Source organism: Octopus sinensis, linkage group LG6 (assembly GCF_006345805.1).
Source record: "Octopus sinensis linkage group LG6, ASM634580v1, whole genome shotgun sequence".
In the NCBI taxonomy this organism is placed as follows: Eukaryota; Metazoa; Mollusca; class Cephalopoda; order Octopoda; family Octopodidae; genus Octopus; species Octopus sinensis.
This window is the reverse complement of record NC_043002.1, coordinates 86,544,961-86,568,134: the sequence shown is the minus strand read 5'-3', so window position 1 is coordinate 86,568,134 and position 23,174 is coordinate 86,544,961. Positions and strand designations below refer to the sequence as shown.

Here is a 23,174-nt window from a genome sequence, read left to right as displayed (position 1 = left end):
ACAAACCTCACAAAAACAAAAGAATGGATGGTCATAGTGACGCCACTACTATTGCCACCAGCAGCAACACACTTACCAATACTACCACCACATTCACCACTACAAGTATTAACATTAACACTATCAATAAAGCCAATATTGTGGCTATCAAACCAAATGCTAATGGTTTCACTAACATGACTCAAATGCAATAATCAATTTCTCTGTTACCTTCCTTTGGATGAGGATGCTAGGTAGTTTTATCTGTTTTGGTAAAAGAGGTTGTCGGGTGGACCAGATTGAAAAGGCTGAAGGCAGACACTGTTGTTTTTGGTCAAGCTCTCATCAGCATTTTTCAAGTTTAACTTGAAAAGGAAAATGGGGATGGAGGAGGAAGGCTTGTTGTCTCCCAGTAAATCTGTTGAAAGTTAGATGAGTGCTAAGCACGGTCTGAGTGAAGAGCTTGCTCTGAGATTGAAGAGGGACAGCTGGGAAAATGCCATAGCAGTCAGGGTATCTGGTCTCCATAAGTAGCCCTTAGAGGCATCCCACCTTTCAGGGAAATTTTCTTTGTTTGAATTTTTTTCTTGTTTTTGTTATTTCTATCATTTACATATTTTTTTATGTAATCTCACATTATTGTCCTGTATTGTCCTTGATCTTTTTGTCAACTCTTGTGGTTAACAAGGATAAAATTATTGTATTTTGTATTATTTATCAGGCTGAAAAGAACCAATTGCAAGCTTTTGAAAAATTTGAGAAAATATCAGACAATGCTCGAAAAGGTAAGAAAATAAATATATATTTTATAATTTAGTGCACATTTTTGTATGAACACATAAAGTCTAATCTGGTATACTTTTATTTTTCTTTATTCAGAATTAACAGAATTTAAGACTCGGAGGATAGCTTACTTTCGGAAGAATTTTGTTGAACTAGTTGAATTAGAACTAAAACATGCAAGAGTGAGTATTGCATAAAATTATGTATTTCATTTAATATAAAGTTATATGACATCTGTAACAGTCATGTGACCCACTTGTTTAGTGGATTTGTTAACTGAAAGTATAATTTCAGACTTAGCCCAAAATATTCTCTTCCTGTGCTCATAAAGTAGCTAGGTTTCAGGTTATTTACTATAACAAATGGCTGTGTTGTAAATCTGTGAGGTATAACATCAATAAATTTAGGTAGACAATATAAGTTCTGAGCTCACTATAATTATCTTCCTCATTATTTCATGTTCATGCCTGCATAAGTTGAGCAAACCTTCTCTAGTACAGCGTTTTACCACTTAGTGTAGTTCTTATGAATATTATCTATCCATAAAATACTCTAAGAAACATAGGCATGAATTTGTAGGTGCAAACAACTGAGTTTTATTAATCCTTTTGTTACAATATTGTTTATTGAAATGCTCTGCCTGTGTTTCAATAAATTTTGAAAATATTGAAGAATTTAGTAAAACAACTGTGTCATTATTAAACTGGTGTTTGGAATATAAAGTAACATAAAGTTTTGATGGAAGGCTTTCATTTAGATTCCTTTAAAACAAAAAGTTTGTATCATAACCAGGATCAGTTTCAAGTGTATTGGTAGTCAAAGTGTTGGTAGCCATGTCGGGTGAAGGCAGTGAGCTGGCAGAACCGTTAGCACGCCGGACGAAATGCTTAGCGGTATTTTGTCTGCCGCTACGTTCTGATTTCAAATTCAGCCAAGGTCGACTTTGCCTTTCATCCTCTCGGGGTCGATTAAATAAGTACCAGTTATGCACTGGGGTCGATATAATCGACTTAATCCTTTTGTGTGTCCTTGTTTGTCCCCCCTCTGTGTGTAGCCCCTTGTGGGTAGTAAAGAAATAGGTAGTCAAAGTGTTAAGAAGCTTACTTCGCAACCACGTGGTTTATGTTCGTGCTCACTGCACAGCACCTTGTGCAAGTGTCTTGTATTACAGTCCTGGGCCAAACAGTGTTTTGTGAGGGAATTTGGTAAACAGAAACATTAGAAAGTTTGTAGTGTGTGTGATGTGTATAGTCAACTCAAATAAACAAACATTAACAACAAGTGGACATGCACATGGAATGTATTAGACAGATGCTCGGTGAGAAGCATGGAAAGGAAAATGGAAAAGTCCAAAGAAGGAAAAAAATCACCAACAGCATGTGTGTAACATTGCTGAAGTGAACAGAAGTATAACAGAAGCAACAAAGTGACTTAAAGGCCAAGAGTTTTGTACATCATATGAATGATATAATGTATGCTAACTTCCCGCCCTCTTATGCTTCCAAATTACCTTTGCTTCCTATTGAGTTGCTTCTATCGTTATACATTTCTCACTTTCCCCATGTATCATGTCTTTCTCTCAACTCATACTCTTATAACTTACCCACATTGATATAATTTCCTTTTTTCTCATCCTTTACCTGTCTTCTGTATTATTATTTTGCTGATTTTCACCTTCCTTACTGCCACTTAGTACCTACTCCTTCCTGACCTCCTCAACTCCTGTCATTGATAACTTCTACAACTCCATGACATTCACTTCTACACCCTTCCAGATCCCATGTCCTCTACTCTTTTTTACCCTCCATCCACCTCAATCTTTGCTCATCTTAAGAAGTGCATCTGGTTGTAGAAACCATGTCAAAGCAGACATTGGAGTATGATGCAATCCTCCAACTCTACCAGAACTTGTCAAACTGTCCATCCCATGCAACTTCATGGTTGCATTGGATGGACATTAAAAGTTTATGATGTTGCTGGTTATATGTATATCAAAGCATGAATGCATGTATGTTTGTGTTATATAGACACTAGGTGAGAGCTAGATGTGCTTAGATGAATTTGAGCTAAAACTCTGAATTCTTCATCCAGGACTAGGTCCACGGCATCAAGAGTGGTTTATAAGAGAAATCCAAAGTGAGCTGATATGGAGGTAGTGATGCAAATAAACATGATTAGGTTTGACACATATCTGTGTGTGTGTGTGTGTGTGTGTGTGTGAAGCCTAATTGTGTTTACCTGCATCACTGCACCTCCCCTTTCTCTCTTACACATATATATATATATATATATATATATAAAGCATCTTTTAAGCATTGGGACTTACTGAGTCAATGAGGCTGATGCTGGTGGCATGTAAAAAGCGCCTTTCGAGCGCTGGGATTCAGAGGCAATGACAAATGACAGGAAGATCCATCAAACTCAGTGAAATCATAGTAGTGGTAGATACTGTTGTCATGCAACTGGTACCTGTGCTGGAAGCACATAAAGGCACCCATTACACTATTGAAGTGGTTGTCATTAGGAAGGGCATCCAGCCATAGAAACCATGCCAAATCAAACTGGAATCTAGTGCAGCCCCTCAGCTTACCAGCCTTGGTCAAACTGTCCAGCCCATGCCAGCATAGGCAATGGACATTAAATGTTGATGGGATATATATATATATCTTTCATTTCTTTCTTGTTTCAGTCATTAAACTGTAGCCATGCTGGGGCACCATTTTGAAGAATTTTAGTGAAACAGATCAATCCCAGAATTTACTTGTTTTTTTTTTTTTAAGCCTGGTACTTATTGGTCTCTTTTTGTTGAACCACTAAGTGACAGGAAATAAACTCATCAACACTTGTTGTCAAACAGTGCTGGGGGACAAACAAAGGCATACACATACAACAGGCTTCTATCAGTTTCTGTCTACCAAATCCACTCACAAGGCTTTGTTCAGCCCAAAGTTGTAATAGAAGACATTTGCCCAAGGTGCCATGCAATGGGACTGAACCCAGAATCATAGAATCATCTGAAACTAGAGCTAGGTACTTATTGTAGTGAACCTGTGGTGGTCATAACAATAATGACTAACTTATTTGGTCTTAGATTGGTAATGTTATTTGGTTTCGCATGAGTTAACAACCTAGCAATGAGGGAAGCTCCTTTAAACCTAAGGCTTTATAGTATATTGTCCAAGATCTTAACTGCTGTTATCTTCTGTCACATTTTAATATACCTCAGGTCTATTAAATCTATTAACATTGAATGTGTTGTTTTTTCCCCAGGCTCAGCTCCAGTTATTGAAGAATTGTATTGTTGCTATGAAAGAAGAATCTTAATCAAATGAAAGATCTTTTGAAAATATGGACATATATATGAAAAATTTATATTCTGAACAAAAAGCCCCTTTTCCCCCTCTGTCTTTTCTACTTCATGGTGAATTCATTATCATGTAGTTTCCAAAATTCTCTCTTCATGAATAATTTCTAAGCAACCTGTGTTCCAGATTCCTGCAGCAAAGGTAACAGCAATAAACACCAACGTTTCTCCTAATATTTTTTAACCCTGCTGTTGAACCTGAACATAATTATGTCCTCTGGTGGTCATTGTATATAACAAACCAAGGTGTTCACTCTGTATATAAAAGTTTCTTCTCTTTCCAACAAAGAAGGTTTGGGGGCAGGGTCTAGTGTTGGAGGATAGTGATAATACTGATAGGTGTAGTGGTGGCAGCAGTGTAAGTGGTGTTTTGGTTATTATTGGAAGGGTCTGTTGTTACAGTTTGTGTCAGAAAATATTAACTGCTTTTGCTACTAGATGGGTTATTTTTCATTTTACTTTCGCTTTTGAAACTAATTGAAATTAAACCACACCAGAATGCTTTTGCTGTTAGCTGTGATTTTTTTTTTCTTCTCCAAATCCATCTATGAAATTAAGTGCAATTTATTTCATGTTAGGGAAACTGGTTTGGGTTTTTTTTTTAATTTTGTCTTAAAAAGGATCTTTTTTTTTTTTTTTTTTTTTTATGAAGAAAATATTTTTGTTAGCTTATCACCACTGCTGCCCCCACATCTTTGATCCTTCCATTTTTGTCATTGCCCAACTGAAATCTAAATTGGCCATATTCTTCATTAAGGAAGCACCTGTTTCCATGACAACATACTAATAAGCATCATAAGCCTTTATTGTTATTGTCACATTTAAAGAAGAAATGTATTGTCTTCAAAGATAAAAGATTTTAATGTTGCTTTGGCTTAATTTAAAAAAAAAAAAATTTAGTTCATGTAATGAAAAAGGAGCCAAAACTTTGTGAATAACCTACTTGTTAAAGTACAAAGAGGTGTGCATCATTCTCTGTGACTTAAGTACAGTTTTCATTCTATTTTCTTTACTTTTTAATGATTTTTTTCTTTTTGGTTGATCATTTCTTAAAATTTCTTTACAAAATCAGTAAATTAGTTCGACATTTTTTGTGTCATTAAAGTAAATTGATCCATCGACCATTACTAACCTCTCCCTGCATACAGTCTCTCTCTGTCTCTTGTTATTTATCTTCTTGCGGAATCTTTGGTCACTCTTCCAGGACTTCATTCTAAAAGTGATTACCTGACAATTATTCAACAAAGTTAGATATTTTACTGAAATAAAAATTTTTTGTAATAATTTTAATTTTTTTTTTTTTTCATTTTATTTTAATAAAAGATACATATGTAAAAAAAAATGTTCCTTGGAACACTTTAAAGTAGGAAGGATGTAAATTCTATTGAAAAACTGTTCTGTACACTTAACATCATTTTAAAACATTGATGTATGATTTTGGGGAGATGGGGTGAAAATGACACAATCAAAAATGCCATTTTGGTTAAATCAAGAAGTGTGATGGTGGTAGTAATAATAAATGTTACTTAAGTAAATAAAAAAAAATCATTAAAAAAAAATTTATTTTTCTAAACTCTCTACAGAGCTAGAAGTGCTTTTGTCAATCATTTCACTATTTTATTCAATAAGTTGGGCTGTGTAAATTCCTCTGAGGTTCTGTTCTACATTTCTGCTGGTTCATTTTCGTTAAAGAAAATATTAGTGAATCAGTTGTAAAGAAAGGTGTTATGGAATAGGGAAGTAAAATTCATTCGAATATGTCATAACCTTGTAATCTTTTCTAGTTGTATTAATTTAATTATAAATTAATGTAATTAGAAAACACACGCACATGTTTGTATAGACACACAGATTTTTGCCATGGTCTGAATTCTATAACAAAAAGATATGTGAATTACTCATGTGGAGGAATTAATTGAATGAAAAGCTTGCTCCGGACTAATTTTATTATTTCCAAAATTTTAGATTTTTTTGTTAATTTCACTCTAATTGCTCAATAATTTCTCTGCTACCACCTCCACAACCTTTAGATTTTTTAAATTTTTTTTTCTGTGTATTTTTCAAGGTTATGTTTCTAGTCACAAGTGCTGCTTGAAATTAAAACACAAATGAATAACTAAGATGTGTGAGATATTTATCAAAAGGCAGCTTTATTATGCAGCAGAAAACATATTTTCAATCTTTATCCCTCCCAATGATGGTAAGAGAAATTGGAAGAAGAAAAAAAAAAACAAGAAGCACTAATGAAATAAAAGCAATTAAAGTAAAAAAAAAGAAATGAAAATATTGGCTTGTCCTGTTTTTGTTTCATATTCCTTTCACTAATTTGAAGTTTTATTCGTTTTTATTTCTTTACTTTTCATCACATATTTTTGTATTTGAAAAACAGTTTTCTTTGTAGATTCTTATAAGTATTTTTTCCTCTCTCTCAAACCTGTTTGTTGCTGTTCAACTTCAGGTTAACCATGTATCGGCAGATTCATGTCTTTTATTCAAACACTAGCAGTATCGCCCGGCGTTGCTCGGATTTGTAAGGGAAATAACTATAAAGCATTTTTAGAGAGTTATAGCCAAAAAATAGCAAAAAAATGGGGGGGAAATTATGGTAAATTTTTTTTGAGAGTTAAAAAGGTCGAGTCGCGTCCCCTAGACAGTCTGTGGTTTGTGTTTCTGATTCTCGACTCCATGTCGAATTTATCAATTTTTTTCAGAACTGGGGGAACTTTTCAAAATTTTCGCTGCGTTAGTTTTGAATTATGACATTGGGCTATGTGTGTGTCAAGTTTCATCAGAATCGGTTGAAAGCCGTGGTCAGGGTGAGGGTACAAGCAAACAGACACAAAGAAACACGCACAGACAAACTGCCGTTTATATAGAGAGAGATACAATTTATGTCAAAACATGGAACATAAAAGTGATAAGTACACTTTTTTTAAGGTGATAGTGTGATTTGTGGATGATTTAGTTTCATATAAGGCTCCCCACTTTTTTAATGAAAAATTCAATACAGGCAATTTCACTGTATTGTTAACCTTAATTACATTTTCTATGTGTATGTATGGATGTATATGTCTGTGTGTATATAGACACATAAGATTAATACTGTGCTGTGTATATATCTATATATATAAAACTCAGCTTGTGTGTTTAACTTCCCGGCACATCTCCTCCTAGCCAACAAATCGTAGAACCATCAAAAATGGGTCACTTAAAGTTTAGGCGAATGAAAATTGAACTGCGCTATTTCTGTTCTGAAATTCATCTCGCAAGTGCAAAAATTGATAATGTCTTTGTTTAGGCCTTATCCCATGCATTGAATAGTGAACTTTACTCAGCTGTTTGACGTGAACTGTGTTCACCACGTATGCAAAATAAAAAATGAAGATATAAAAACGAATCGCCGTAAGCATTGTAGAAATTCGACAAAGAAATGAATTTTCAGGATGTAGCCTGGAGGGTTTTTTTTGTATTAATTGTTTGGACTTTGTGAACACATACCAATTGTTTTCATAACATTTTTAACGCTTTGAATTAAATGTGACCATTTTGCATTGAGTCTGCAGTTTGAATCACTTTAACCAAATTTTAGCAGGCCGGACTTTTGATCATCACGATACATTGCCAGCGACTCCCTGAAACTCTCCCCTGAAATCCCCGTTGAGAAATACTGATCTAAAAGAATAATTCAACAATGCAATTATTTGATCAACAAAAATTTATGAAACACTTCTACGTACTTCCTATTGAGGAAATGGAACGCATAAGCGCAAAAATAGAGGGCATTAAATGCTTGATTTTAAAACCAAAGTAATTGAATTTTGATTGAACTTCATCCAAGTTTAGCTTAATTCGCGCGTGCATAGAACACATGAGCGCACATATGTACATTGTGTAAGAAAGTATTGATTTTGCACTCGCAGATTAATCGATTTTCCTCAGTGCAATTAATAGTCACACAAAGACGGGCAATACTGCTAGTAAACATATAAGACTAATACCATGATGTGTAGTCACTCTACCTTTCTTACTGGTCAACTTATTTACCCTACTTTCATACCCTCTTCCCTCTCTCTCCTTGTTGGCCCTTAATTTGGATGTTGTATGGGATTGAGGAAATTGTAATTCATTGAATAAACTATGTACCAAAGCTTTATGCTACCTGGCAAGTGTTTGCACAGATCTTCTTTCCAGGTGCTCACAAAAGTCCTACAATGACTGCCTTCCCACTGTCACTTCCAAGTAAAAAAAAAAGTTTATGGCCACTACCATCAACATTGGCACGATGAAAGGTAGGTCTGGCATGATTATTGAAATGCTGGAGTATTGCCATATCGTGTGTAGTGAGCAAGAAGTAAAATGGAAGTGGGTTTCTGCCAGATTTCTCACTGGTAAGAAACAGGTTCAAATTCTTCTGGGTAGGCAGGGGTGATGGAGTGGGAGCTGTAGGCTTACTCTTAGCAGAAAAGTAGGTATTGAGGTAGTCAGTATATGATAGAGTTATTAAGCTGAGACTTAGATAAGTTATATTTATCTCTCCCTCTGCTCCAGTCTGGGCTGGTTGATGACCAGGACCAATCATACGAAGTTCTTCTACATACTACCTCAGTGACAGAGACTTGGTTATTGTGGCTGGTGACTTTAATGGTCATGTTGCACAGCATTCCCATGGACTCCATGGTGGTTATATCTTTGGTCTTAGGAATGAGGAGGGAACAAGGCTGCTGGAGTTCTGTGATGTAAATGATCTCATGATCTGCAACACTAACTTCAGAAAACCAGCCAGCCACCTAATCACTTATCAGTTTAGAGGGTACATAAGCCAGATCGATTACCTCCTCTCTAGATAACAAGATAGGCAAATGCAGTCTTCTCAGGTGAAAAGTGTACAACCCAAAATAGGTTACTAGTTAGTGACTTCAGAATTAGAGGTAGAAAGACTTGGAGAAATAAACCATTCTGGAAAAGATAATGGAAGCTCAAAGACCCAGCAAACCAACAGGCATTTAGAGAGATTCTCATGGAATCCTCTGACAAGAGAAAGGAGCGGGTAGGGACATATAGCTTTGCGGACAATTGGAAGTTCCTGTGAGACAATCTACTGAGGGCTATAGATCAAATCTGGCTTGTGCAAAGCCCCAGCTAGGCTGAGGGTAGTGGAACAATGATGTAGACTGCTATAAAAACAAAGAGACAGGACTGGAAAAATGGTGGGAGCAGAGAATTACATGAGGTAGCCAGAAGGGAAGATATTTGCCAATGTTCTACAGCATGAGTTGATCAGGATTGCAAAGCAGTGTATTGGAATAGAGATGTGGTGGGTAAGAAATGTATGTGAATGGAGAATGGTATGCTTGTACATAGTGACTTAGAGGAAAAAGATGGATGGATGTGCTACTATGTGGAAAATGCATGGGAAATATCAAACCAATTGAGGGACCAACAGTATAATAGATAAAGTAATTAAGGATTTGAAGACAGAAAACCCCTGGACCATCTGGAGTCACTGCTGAGATGATTAAAATATCTGGCAGTGTAGGATACAGCTTAGTTACTCATACAGTTTATCAGGTTATTCAGAAAGGCATCATCCCCAATGACTGGTGTAGTAGTATTATAGTTAGTTGCTACAAGGGTAAAGGTAATGCCTAAGATAGAAATAACTAGAGGTATCAAACTGCTGGACTGGATCATGAAAATTACAGAGTTATAGCTCAATTGATTAGAAATAGAATTAAACTAGATGAGATACAGTTTGGTTTTGTACCTGAGAAGAGTACCACAGATAACATCTTCCTCATGAGATTACTGCAGGAAAAGTATATAGCCAAAAGTAAGCCATCCTGGAGAAAGCTTTCGACAGAATCCCCAGTTCTGTCATCTGGTGGTCTCTAAGGAAATTAGGAGCAGAGGAGTGGCATGTTAGAGCCATACATGCTATGTACAGTGGTGCTGTCAGTAAGGTGAGAATTGGCCATGAATACGGTGATGAATTTAGCATATAAGTAGGGGTTCACTAGGTATCAGTTCTTAGAGTTCTCCAAGCTATAACAAAGGAATTCAAAACTGGATGCCTGTGGAGACTTTTTTAATGCAAAATCTGTAGCAAAAATGGAGAAGAAATTCCAGGTATGGAAGCAAAACTTGGAGACAAAGGACATTAAAGTTGACCTAGCAAAGACCAAAGATGTTGTTAGCAAGAGAGTTGATAAGACTCTCTTCCCATCAGGTAAATGGCCCTGCTCAATATGTAGGAAAGGAGTTCTAGAAGCTCTGTGTTCCACCTACCCATAACAATAAAATTTTTCACACACCCTACCCCAACAAGCCAAACTACATCTCTTTTCTCAAACTGCATATGTTCTTCACATTTCCTCTTTCATGCACTATAATTATCTTTCACTGCCCAGCTCACTGTATCATTGCTATCCCGTAATCCCCCACCTCCTCTATATACCCAGGTTCTCGCCAGTCAAGACATACCCCATTCACACTTCTTTGTCAATACCATGTCACATATTATGACCTCCATATCTTGAGGGTATGCCCTGGCACTTGCCACCGTCTATCTCTCTCTTCCTTTACCACCCCATCAATGCTCTGATCCCCGTTCCTTGTGAGTATGCCCTGGTACTTCACCACCATCCCTCCCCTGCTCTCTCGTTTTGTCTTCCACTCTTTCTCTTGCTCTTTCCCCAGGCTGGGTAACCATGTATCCCCTTTACAGCAGGATACCTGTTTCTCTCCTCATTCTTGTTAAATCTCCCCACTGTTTCTCTCTGTCTCTCTAGCTAGGTGATCCTGTATCTCCTCTACAGCAAGACACCTGTTTTTGTCTCTCTGTCACACTCTATCCTTTCATCATCTGACACAAGATCACCTCCTCCAAAATCTCCTCCCTTCTCAAAGATTCCTTGTCTTGCAAGTTACTTGGCAACCCTGCCAGTGCTGGTGCTATGTAAAAAGCATTCAGTCCATACTGTAGAGTAGTTGGCATTTGGAAGGGCATCCAGCTATAAAGACTTTGCCAAAACTGACTTCACCTATACTCGTGCCATGTAAAAAGCACTCAGCCCACTCTACTGAGTGGTTGGTGTTAGGAAGGGCATTCAACTGTAAAAACCATGCCAAAACAGACCCAGAAGTCTGGTGGTCTCCTGCCTGGCCAGCTCCTGTCAAACTGTCCAATGCATGTTAGCATGGAAGGTGGACGTTAAATGATAATAATGACTGTAACTGTAGATGTAATAAATACCATTTTTTTTAGTGATTGGTTCATGTAGAGGAAATTCTGATGTCAGCAAATCCTGATGAAATCAATGATCGCTGAGTATTTTGAGAGGGAAAGAAAAGCCCTAGGCCATATTCTTTTACTCGTTTCAGTTATTTTATTTTATTTATTTTTTTTATTTTTAGTTTCAGCTCAGAGCTGCGCCCATGCTGATGCACCACCGTTTAATAATCACAGTGATCACAGTGACTGACCAGACTATCAGTTGTTGCTACACATCGCTGGTCACAATGCGCTTTGCATTGTTTTAGCCTTTAAATGACGCCACCCCGCTGGCTAAGCGAGCAGGCCAACAGAAGAAAGAGTGAGAGAGAGTTGTGGCGAAAGAGTACAGCTGGGATCGCTACCATCCCTTGCCGAAGCCTCGTGGAGGTTTTGGTGTTTTCGCTCAATAAACACTCACAACGCCTGGTCTGGGAATCGAAACCACGATCCTACAACCGCGAATCTGCTGCCCTTACCACTGGGCCATTGCACCTCCAATTTGACTGCATCCATGCTGGAGCACCGCCTTAAAGGGCTTTAGTTGAAGAAATTGACCCCAAAACCCATTCTTTGTGAGCCTAGTACTTATTCTACTGGTCTCTTTCGCCATGCTGCAAAGTTATAGCATTGGTTGTCAAGTGATGGCCAGGGGACAAACAAACAAACAAACACACACACACACATCTACTAAAGCCATGCCTGCACCTATATGTAGAGTTTATAAAAAAAAAAAATCTATAACACTGGGATGGTGATATAAGTTTAGGTATTTGTAAGGAAAACACAAACTAAGAATGATAGACAAAAGTACTTTAAGGATTCTTCTAAAGGAGGAAGAAACTATGGAAAAAAAATATAATTGTAATCAATTAATAAAGTTTGAAGTGTAAAAAGATTAGAATTGACAGGTTGTGTGAGAGATTGGAGATAGCACGTGAAGATCTTTGCTAGAAATCATATGCATATTCCTCATAAGCTAAAGTGAATCTTTGGCTATCATCTCAGAAATAAGCTGGTTTAAAATATTGAAGCATGGCCTATCAGAAAATGGCGATATTGATATGATAATTTTATTATTTGATATGTGTTTTAATCTAGAATGCTACATGCCAAATGCTTCGGACAACCTGAAATAAAATTATTCAGGTCACCTAAGTCTTTTGAAAAATGGAGGGTGGGGGCACACCACTGAAATAGAAACTTGGAGTAAGTAATTGATTCACAGCATGGCAGCTAATAACATTTTGTTTGGATGGGAACTGATTTGAGGTAGGATTTTATGGATGGATGATTTTCCTGTCACCTATCTTACCTATTTTTCGAGTAAGATTTTTTTATTCTATAGATTTTTTTAAAGTGCAGTATGATTAGTTGTTAAGAAATGTAAGCTCTGTCATTGTTTCACTCAAATGGTAACATGCAAAGTCATGAAATATCGACATTCACACAGATATACATGCAGGAGTGGCTGTGTGGTAAGTAGCTTGCTTACCAGCCACATGGCACCGTGGGCAAGTGTCTTCTACTATAGCCTTGGGTTGACCAAAGCCTTGTGAGTGAATTTGGTAGACGGAAACTGAAAGAAGCCCATCGTATATATATATATGTATATATATATATATATATATATATATATATATATATTATTAGTGAATGGAATAAATGGAGTTGAACGAAGATTGTACAGAATACCTTTTATTACATTCTACACATGTTTCGAAGGCCACAAATTTCCAAATTCTGTTTAAATAAGGGTACCATATTGCGGCTTTCTCTTCAGGAAAAAAATTCCATTCACTAATAATATTAAACTTCAATTATCTGCTCCAACGCACGGTTGCAACACCAAATGGTCTTATCTCCAACCGTGCTGTTTTCCGCTGTGATTTTTGCTACCCAGGTATCGGTTAAACCTTTGAATAATCTGTTACAAGAAAATTCATCTTTCTATTTCAACAAATATATATATATATATATATATTTATATATATATGTATATATAAATATATATATATGTGTGTGTGTGTGTGTGTGTTTGTCCCCCCAGCATCACTTGACAACCGATGCTGGTGTGTTTACATCCCTGTAACTTAGCTGTTCGACAAAAGAGACTGATAGATTAAGTACTAGGCTTACAAAGAATAAGTTTTGGGGTCAATTTGCTCAACTAAAGGCAGTGCTCCAGCATGGCCACAGTCAAATGACTGAAACAAGTAAACAGTAAAGAGAGCACTCACACAAATTTATAGTAGGTTTTTCACAGTTTCTCTCTACTAAGTTTACCCATAAGGCATTAGTTGATTTGAGGCTAGATGATAAAATGCTGCAAAGTGGGATTGAACCTGAAACCATGTGGTTGTGAAGTAAACTTCTTGCCCAAACAGCCTTGCCAGGTCCTTAAATATGTAAAAATAACCCTGCAAAAACTAAAATTTAATACATTTTCATTATTTTTCTGCCATATTCTTATTATCATTGTTTTATCAGTAATGATAGATAAGCTAGTGGAGTAAATAGGAAACAGAAACCAGGCCTTTTAATATATCATCTCTCTAACCAGATCTGTATTGTGTTTTTGATAAGGGCAATTAATTTTCAGTGGCCTAATTACCTCAGCTGTAAATAGGTACCATTAATAGCTCACTGATGCTGATAGCAGAGCTTTCTATAATTAACAAGTGTTTTTCTTTCTTTTAAGCTTATATGTTAACTACTTGTAGGAATATAACTTGGAGAAGGATAAGCCATAATAAGCTGGCTTGCATTAAATAGTGTCTCAAGCATTAACTTGGAAACCCCTATAAGTTATAGGAAGTATGATTGTATTCCAAGGAGCATGAAAGCACTACATTAAAATGAACTTCAATCTTGCTTGCTTGCAATGTTACACAGCCAAACCAGCACTTAATGGGAAAATACTTTAAAAGTAAAGTGCTCCTGAAATGTGAATACAAATGGTATAAAACAAGCTTCACGTAAATTTCACCAGTGGTTATTGAGATATTCAGGGTTTTGGGGGTATAAATATCCAAAATGGTGCATAATGGGAAAATACTCCAGCTGGTTGTGGACAAATGTACCACCATGCATTTTGGGAGGAGAAACCCAGCATCCACCTACTCCCTCCACAACACTATAATCTCAAAAAGTCTTCGTGTGAACGTGACCTGGGTGTTATTGTCGACAGTGATTTGCGTTGGACAAAACACATCGCTAAAATTGTCAAGAAGGCTGAGGGTGTCTTGGCATCATGCACCAAGTCCTTTGTGAGCCGCTCTCCAACTATCTATCTGCAGCTTTATATAGCTATGGGCCTGGACACATTGAAACTCCGACGTCTGGCAGCTGACTTGGTAGACACCCATAAAATTATCAACCATCTTACAAACAATAACTCTGAGCACCTTTTCAAACTCCACCTGTCTAACACCCGTGGACATATTTACAAAGTCAGAAAACAGCACAGCTCCCATGACTTTAGGAAACATTTTTTTACATTGAGAGTTGCTGAAGCATGGAACAAACTGCCAGCATCAGTTGTCAGAGCACTGCGTCCTTCAAAACTTCCATGCTTCCTGAGATTCGCCAACACTACACCTGATTTTCTCCCCTCCATACACACACAAGCATGTATCTGACTCATACATTATTCGCTTTCCAGACATTTGTACATTACTGCATACACTTTATACGCACTGTCTGACAAGTTGTGGTGCACCTGAGCACTGTATACAATAATTTCATTATTATTGTTATTATAAGACTTTGCAACACCAAAACATGTAAAGGAAACATTTCATATCTCAAGGCAGTGAGCTGGAAGAATCAATAGCACACCAGGCAAATTACTTAGCGGCATTTCATCTATCTTTATGTTCTCAGCTCAAATTCTGCTGCGGTCAACTTTGCCTTTCATTCTTTTGGGATCAATAAAATAAGTACCAGTTGAACACTGAGGTTGATGAATCAACTTACCTCCTCCCCCAAATTACTGGCTTTGTGCCAAAATTTACTGCTGTTGGAGAAAAGTAATGTGAGTGAAATGCGAGATTTGCAAAAAGACTGAGAAGTATTGACTTCTACATATCAAATGCCAAAATAAGCCAAGTAAAATCACTGTTATCCATACATACAGGCCTGTCCTTTACAGATGACGGTGCCACATAAAAACACACCCGTGCAGGTGCTGCTTAAGTGCACCCATGCCATATATATATATATATACACATGTAAAAAGCATGTATATTGTATGTGTGAGCGTCTGTACACCACAGTGTTTCCTGTCGTTTGACGAGTAACTTTGGAAGTATACTTTTTTAACTATTTCCTATATTAGGAAATATACCACATGAGAGGGATGACCACTATGTGGAAAACACTTATGCTAGAAGTAGATCCGCTATGGTCTTACCACTAAAAATGTTCTCAAGAATTTCTTAGAGGTAAGACCATAGTGGATCTACTTCTTAGTGGTAAGACCATAGCGGATCTACTTCTAGCATAAGGGTTGTCCACATAGTGGTCAACCCTCTCATATATATATAATACAATTTACTGAACCTTCAGATTTTAATATGCTAGACCACTGGTGTTAAATTGATGTTAATTAAATTAATATCTAATTTCTCACCTTCATTTTAAATTTAAATTAGGAAATACACCATATATACATTAATTGTAATTTAACATTCCTCAGAATAAAAACTCGTGTTCTCTGGAGGACGATGCAGTTTTGAACACAATACAACGCTCGTTAAAGCGAGTCATATACCTTATCATTATATCTATCGTACCCACGTATAATGCTACTCCATTTTTCTCCGTTCATTTTTTTATTAATTTTTTCCGCATTATACACGAGTTTAATGCTGTAATTTTAAATAATAGTTACCTCCCTTGGACCGACGCAGTTTGTAATTTGAAGTGGAAAACCATGAAGGTCGAAATTATGTCTGAAGGCGTTAAAGCCATTTCTGTCGCTCTCTATCAAGAAAGTGGAACTTTTTCCTTCGCTTACAAGTTGGCAAAGCAGTTCTGTGAATCAATAAAAACAAAAGGAATCATCTCGAACACTGGTAAATAACTGAATATAAGTGTATATATGGCTATGTGTGTGTGTATGTATGTGTATGCGTGTGTATGTTGTTGCTTAGCCTCCCCGCCTAGTCATGTAGGATCGAGCATTCTAACTGTGACCATGCTGTATTTGTCGGATATCTTGGGTCACAGTATCCCGTATATGTACTCCTCCATTTTCCTCTTCAAAATGGTAGGATATGATTTGGGGGGAGATTTAGCTGTTATTTCTAGCAGCTCGAGCGACTACGTTAGGCCTGCATGATGTGCGCGTGTATGTTTACATCTGCTTGTTTCAGGCTGTGTCTATGTTGTTGTCTTCCTATTTTGTCTATCAATAAATATGTAGACCTGTCTGTACGTTTGAGTCTTAACATACCGATACACAGTCGAGATGTATTCACGTATATTTATTTACACTGTCTGACATTCCTATCATCAGCTGTTAGCTGGAAATTCATTCATATCTACACAGCCCTCCTCTAACACTCTACTGGGATCTTTTCGGTTTGAATGGCAGTTTTTTCTAGTGGTGTCATATGAAATTGTCACCCATAATTATGACCCTAGTATCGATCTATTGCATTTCAATCTGTTTTAGGGTTAGGGTTAGGGGTGGGGGAGGGTATCTTTTTTTCTTCACAAATGTAAATAAACCCAATCTGTTTCTTAAACGAGGGACATATTCATACGGCACAGAATGCTTCTTAACTCAATGGACGTCATTGATTGGTTGAAATTGCAGAAATTGAAGAAAAAAAACAACAAATACCTTACAAACTATAGAATTTTCTCAATAAATCCAAGAGAAAAAGATGTTTTATAAACACATTCTATCAGTATACGGAGTTTTAAATTTTTTAGTTACCTAGAAATCATGTTAAAAACTGCCGTTCAAACTGAAAAGATCCCTCTACTGTATGTTAAGCAGCATTTACATTAATATTCCACATTATATGACTATTACTTATTACATAACATATATCACAAATTGCAATATACCAACAACCCACATTACGGTAACATTCTCAATAATTTATGGCTGTCTGTAGGCGGCGAGCTGGCAGAGTCGTTTGCACGCTGGGCAAAATGTTTAGCGGCATTTCGTTCGTCTTTACGTTCTAAGTTCAAATTCCACTGAAATTGACTTTGCCTTTCATGTTTTGGGGGTCAATAAAATCATTACCATTATACCCTCCCCTGAACTTGCTGGTATTGTGCCAAAATTTGAAATCAATAATTTATGGCTTGTGGCCAATGCCGGCGCCACGTAACTGGCACCTATGCTGGTAGCACATAAAAAAGTACCCATTGCACTGTTGGAGTGGGTGGCATTAGGAAGGCCTCCAGCCATAGACACCATGCCAAATCAGATTGGAACCTGGTGCAGTTGTCCAGCTTACCATGCTTCAGTGAAACCGTCTAGCCCATACCAGTAGGGAAAACAGACACTAAATGATGATGATGATGATGACTTCCCAACCATGTGTCTCAGGTTCAGTCCCATTGCACAGCATCTAGGGCAAGTGTCTTCTACTATAGCCCTGAGATGACCCAAGCCTTGTGAGAGGATTTAGTAGATGGAAACTGAACAGTGCCCCTCCATGTAGTTAAGAAGCTCACTTGGTTGTAGGTTCAGTCCCACTGTGCAGCAACTTGGGCAAGTGTCTTCTATAATAGCCTGGACTAACCAGTGCCTTGTGAGGGAATTTGGTGGATGGAAACTGTGTGGAAGCCTGAGGAATGTGAAGATGCAAGCTGGAAAGCAGAGCATTTTCCAATGAAATTGGATGTAGAGGATTTATTGGACACGATGTGAGGCAACTGTTGTTGGTGCTAGGCCTAACTTATCATAAAGCAAATACCACCAGAGGTCTATGCAAACCACCCATAATGGGATACATAAGAAGCACCCATGCTAGGCCACAAATGAAGCACCCATGTTGATGTCATGTAAAATGCACCCATACTGGGCTGCGTAACAAGTAGCTGTGCAGGTGCCATGTATAAAGTACCTGTGCTTGATCATGTAAGGAACTCCTAGGCTGGTGCCAGTTAAATAGTATGCAGTATTCTCAGTAAAGTGCTTGCCATTAGGAAGGAAAATCCAGCCAAAACAAAAAACAAGCTAAATCAGACTGGAACCTGGTGCAGCTGTCCAGCTTGCCATTTCTGGTTAAACCATCCAACCCATGCCAGTATGGAAAACAGACATAAAATGATGATGGTGATAATGATGATGATGATGATGTGTATGCTCTTGTCTTTTCCAGTCTTCCTGTGAGAAACATCTGGCCTTGTTTGGTAACAGGTGAGGGTTGGTGACAAGAAGGGCATCCAGCTGTAGAATAATCTGTCTCTACAAATTCCATCTGACCCTGTGCAAGCATGGGAAAGTGGGCTTTAAAGGATGATAATGATGATATTAGTGACAAGCATAAGAGGGAGGGCACATCTGTGGAGAAACATTCGAATCTTTTCGGTTTGAACGGCAGTTTTTAACATAATTTCTAGGTAACTAAAAAATTTTAAACTTCGTATACTGGTAGAATGTGTTTATAAAACATCTTTTTCTTTTGGCTTTATTGAGAAAATTTTATAGTTTGTAAGATATTTGTTGTTTTTTTCTTCAATTTCTGCAATTTCAACCAATCACTGACGTCCATTGAGGTAAAAAAAACATTCTGTGCTGTATGAATATGTCTCTCGTTTAAGAAACAGATTGGATTTATTTACATTTGTGAAGAAAAAAAGATACCCTTCCCCCCACCCCTAACCCTAACCCTAAAATAGATTGAAATGCAATAGATTGATACTAGGGTCATAATTATGGGTGACAATTTCATATAACACCGCTAGAAAAAACTGCCATTCAAACCGAAAAGATCCGAATAGGGAAAAGATCCGAATAGGATCTTTTCGGTTTGAACGGCAGTTTTTAACGTAATTTCTAGGTAATTAAAAAATTTTAAACTTCGTATACTGGTAGAATGTGTATACAGGTGATGGAATGAAAGGGTGAGAAGCAAGTGTGATGGGTTGTCCAAGATGGTGGCTGTTATGAAATAAATTGTTCAGAGAAGCTGTTGTAGTTATTGTAAAATAGACTGACTCAGAAGACAGTGTTTTATGTTGTTGGCCACTGGTTGTAAGATGCTGAGGAATGAGACTAAACCTGAAACTCTGTGGCTGCAGAGCAAATTTCTTAATCACCCAGCCATACCTGCACCTATATATTTATGGATCTGAAGGCGGCGAGCTGGCAGAAACGTTAGCATGCCGGGCGAAATGCGTAGCCGTATTTCGTCTGTCGTTACGTTGTGAGTTCAAATTCCGCCGAGGTCAACTTTGCCTTTCATCCTTTTGGGGTCGATAAATAAAGTACCAGTTACACACTGGGGTCGATGTAATCGACTTAATCCCTTTGTCTGTCCTTGTTTGTCCCCTCTATATTTAGCCCCTTGTGGGCAATAAAGAAATATATATATTTATTCATCTGTGTGTGTGTGTGTGTGTGTGTGCATGCATATGTGCATGTGTACATGTGTGTATGTGTGTGTAAGCATGTGTATGTGTGTGGGTGTTTTGTGTGTGTGCATGCATGTGCACATGTGCATGTGTGTGTAATGTCTTTCATTGAGGATCAGGAAGATTTTCTTTAAAGTTTGATAGTTTTGATAGTGGTGAAATTAAGGAGAATATTTAATTGCATGCAGAATAAAGTATTACCTCCATGTTTTCTACCTTCTTGATGATGTTTCATATCTGCTTTTTTTTTTTTTTTTAAGAAAAGAACTTAAGTATTCTCTGTCTCCAGGCATTTTGCGAATCAGAATTCCTAAATTTCCTTTCATGGCAAAAAAAAAAAAAAAAAAAATCTCAATATTGATGAGTTCTTACTTGCTGTTGATTCTTCTATTTGCAGTCAGCTTCTCTGCTCTCTACTCAAGCAAGCTTGGATACTCTACAGTCTTTGTATTCTTGCAGATGAAAATAAAATTACAAACAATGTTTGAATGGTTGTGTATGTACAGGCATGACCATGTAGTTACGAAGCTCACTTGGTTAAGAAGCCCACATGGTTGTAGGTTCAGTCCCACTGTGCAGCACCTTGGGCAAGTGTCTTCTATAATAGCCTGGACTAACCAGTGCCTTGTGAGTGAATTTGGTGGATGGAAACTGTGTGGAAGCCTGAGGAATGTGAAGATGTAAGCTGGAAAGCAGAGCATTTTCCAATGAAATTGGATGTAGAGGATTTATTGGACACAATGTGAGGCAACTGTTGTTGGTGCTAGGCCTAACTCATCATAAAGCAAATACCACCAGAGGTCTATGCAAAGTTTTCAAAAGGTTTTCATTGTTCTCGACACAATCAAAGAAATCTTGGGCAATTGAAACCTGAGTGTCGTTTTGGTCAGCTGAATGCAATTTTGGCACAAACTTGGTAGACACATGTCTCATACTCAAATCTTCTGTGATAATGGACTGAACTGAACCATAACTAATCTGCATATCCTCTGATAACTCACAGATGGTAATATGATGATTTCCCCTCACAGCTGCATGCACATCTGCAATGTTTTTCTCAGTTCTACTGGTTGCAGATCTCCCAGAACGTTCTTCAATATCAAGGTTTTTTCGGCCATTTTGGAAACATCTGAACCACTTGTACACTTGTGTGCGACTCATACACTCCTCTCCATGCACTTTCTGCAACTTTGCATAGACTTCTGAGCAGGTATTGCCTTGACAACTTTCTCTCTCATGATCAATGCGATGATCACATGCTACACACCTTCCTTCCAAGCACTGCTGTAAACAGCGGAAGTGAGTTAGAACATTAAAACTTAGTGCACTGTGGGTTCCTCACCCTTCTATACAGTTACTAGAAGGTGGGTACTTCTGAATGGCTATCATTTAACTGATATGAAATAAAAGAAGCCTTTGTAGAATGTAATTTGTAAAACAAATTTTATGAATTATTTACTTGGAATTTTTCTTTTTGCAGATTTCATTACAGAAACAAAAAACGTAGAAGAAGCTGATGTTGTTAACAACTTAAAGTCCAGAATTGCTGATGCAAAAACATGTATAGAGACCTTGGTAAGTTATATCCATAGGGACCTCAGTAAGTTATAGCCCTTGGGACCTTGATAAGTTATATTTATGGAGAAACTTGTAGTTATACTTAGATGAAACCTGGTATATTTTTTTCTTAGGGACCTTGGTGGGTAATTCATATGCATACAGATCTTGGTAAGTTTATATCAAGATTCACATCAGGGAATGGTAACTTTTTTACATTATGAGGTGGTATCAAAAAGTTCCTAGACTAGTTCTGTAGCGTGCCAACAGATGGCAGCATACTGTTGTGTGCACAGCAAGAACTAGCAGTGACCTTCATGAGGCAGTGTGCGGAGTGACATTGCTGTGTTTACTTCACGAATTGTGAAATTTGTGTTTTTTTGATCACATGTATGTTGTAGTCTGTGATTTTGTCATGGATAGGAAGTTGGAACAAAGAGCCAATGTTACATTTTGCATTAAATGTGGGAAGTCTGCTTCAGAAACAGTGATCATGCTTTGGGTATGACCCTGAGATGAAGCAACAATCATTAAAATGGAAGAGCCCTTCATCTCTACAACTGAAGAAGGCAGCGCAATCAAGAGCATGCCAATCGGTTTTTTTTTTTTTACATCCATTGTATTGTAGATCAACAGTTCAACTATGATGTTTTGAAGCATTTGAAGGAGGACATTCGGTGAAAGCATTTGAAGGAGGACATTCGGTGAAAGCATTTGAAGGAGGACATTCGGTGAAAGCATCTTGGTCTGTGGAGCATGAAAAATTGGATTCTTCATGACGACAATGCCCTGTGTCACCAAGCTTTCCTTACTTGTGAGTTTCTTGCTTATGGAAAATGACTTCCAGACCGGATTCCAAAAGTGGCAGAAATGCTGGGGGCCAGTAAATTACTGCACAAGGTGACTATTTTGAAGGAGATGATATTAAAACTTAAGTAAATAAGTAATTTTTTTTATTAAACATAATTAGTCCGAGAAGTTTTGTTTTTGCAGGGTTTGAAAGAAGATGCTGTACTGATGGTCTTATTAGGTTTTCCAAGACCAATGTGGTTGATATTATTAATGTTCCTCTTGAATCATTATGCATGGCCTAATGATTAAAGTGTTGCATTCTTGATTGTAAGATCATGGGTGGAGTGTTGTCTTATTGAGCAAAACATTACGTTTCACATTGTTCCATCTAAGCTGTAAATGAGTCACACTGTGATGGACTGGTGTCCTGCTCAAGGAGAATATTGTGATCTTTGTTACTTATATGTCATGGAAACTGAGTCACTGGCCCTATGAGTTCTAGGACTTAAGATTACATTACATTACATATCCTGTAGTCTGGCTGACCATTGGGGTACCACTGATGATTTAATGACCAGATCTCTCTACCCGTCTCTGTCTTCTGCCTTTTGTATTGTGTCTCTCATCTTCAGGCCTGTCCCCTCACAGATGTTGCTTTTCCACCTCTTTCTCTGTCTGCCTCTGCGTCTACCACCTTTGACTGTTCCCTGAAGGATTGTTTTGGCCATCCCTGATTAGCGGGTAACATGCCCAAACCACCTGAGCTTGCATTTCTTTACTGTGCTAAGAAGTTCCTCATAGGGCCCTGTTGCCTGCCTTATT

The 23,174-nt window shown here is 37.5% G+C and overlaps 2 protein-coding genes across 3 annotated transcripts in view; both read left to right on the top strand.

Moving 5' to 3' along the window:
- Positions 1 to 6,385, top strand: part of LOC115212897 (sorting nexin-6) — a 77,447-nt gene extending 71,062 nt beyond the window's left edge. For both annotated transcript variants that reach the window (XM_036504127.1, XM_029781696.2), the window contains exons 12-14: positions 701 to 764; positions 859 to 944; positions 4,033 to 6,385. In XM_036504127.1, coding sequence (XP_036360020.1) covers positions 701 to 764; positions 859 to 944; positions 4,033 to 4,086 — 204 coding nt within the window. In that variant the 3' untranslated portion in view covers positions 4,087 to 6,385. The remainder of the gene's footprint in view (positions 1 to 700; positions 765 to 858; positions 945 to 4,032) is intronic.
- Positions 6,386 to 16,296: 9,911 nt separating this feature from the next.
- LOC118763782 overlaps positions 16,297 to 23,174 on the top strand; it is a 35,317-nt gene continuing 28,439 nt past the window's right edge. The window contains exons 1-2 of the mRNA XM_036503521.1: positions 16,297 to 16,474; positions 21,484 to 21,578. Coding sequence (XP_036359414.1) covers positions 16,333 to 16,474; positions 21,484 to 21,578 — 237 coding nt within the window. The 5' untranslated portion in view covers positions 16,297 to 16,332. The remainder of the gene's footprint in view (positions 16,475 to 21,483; positions 21,579 to 23,174) is intronic.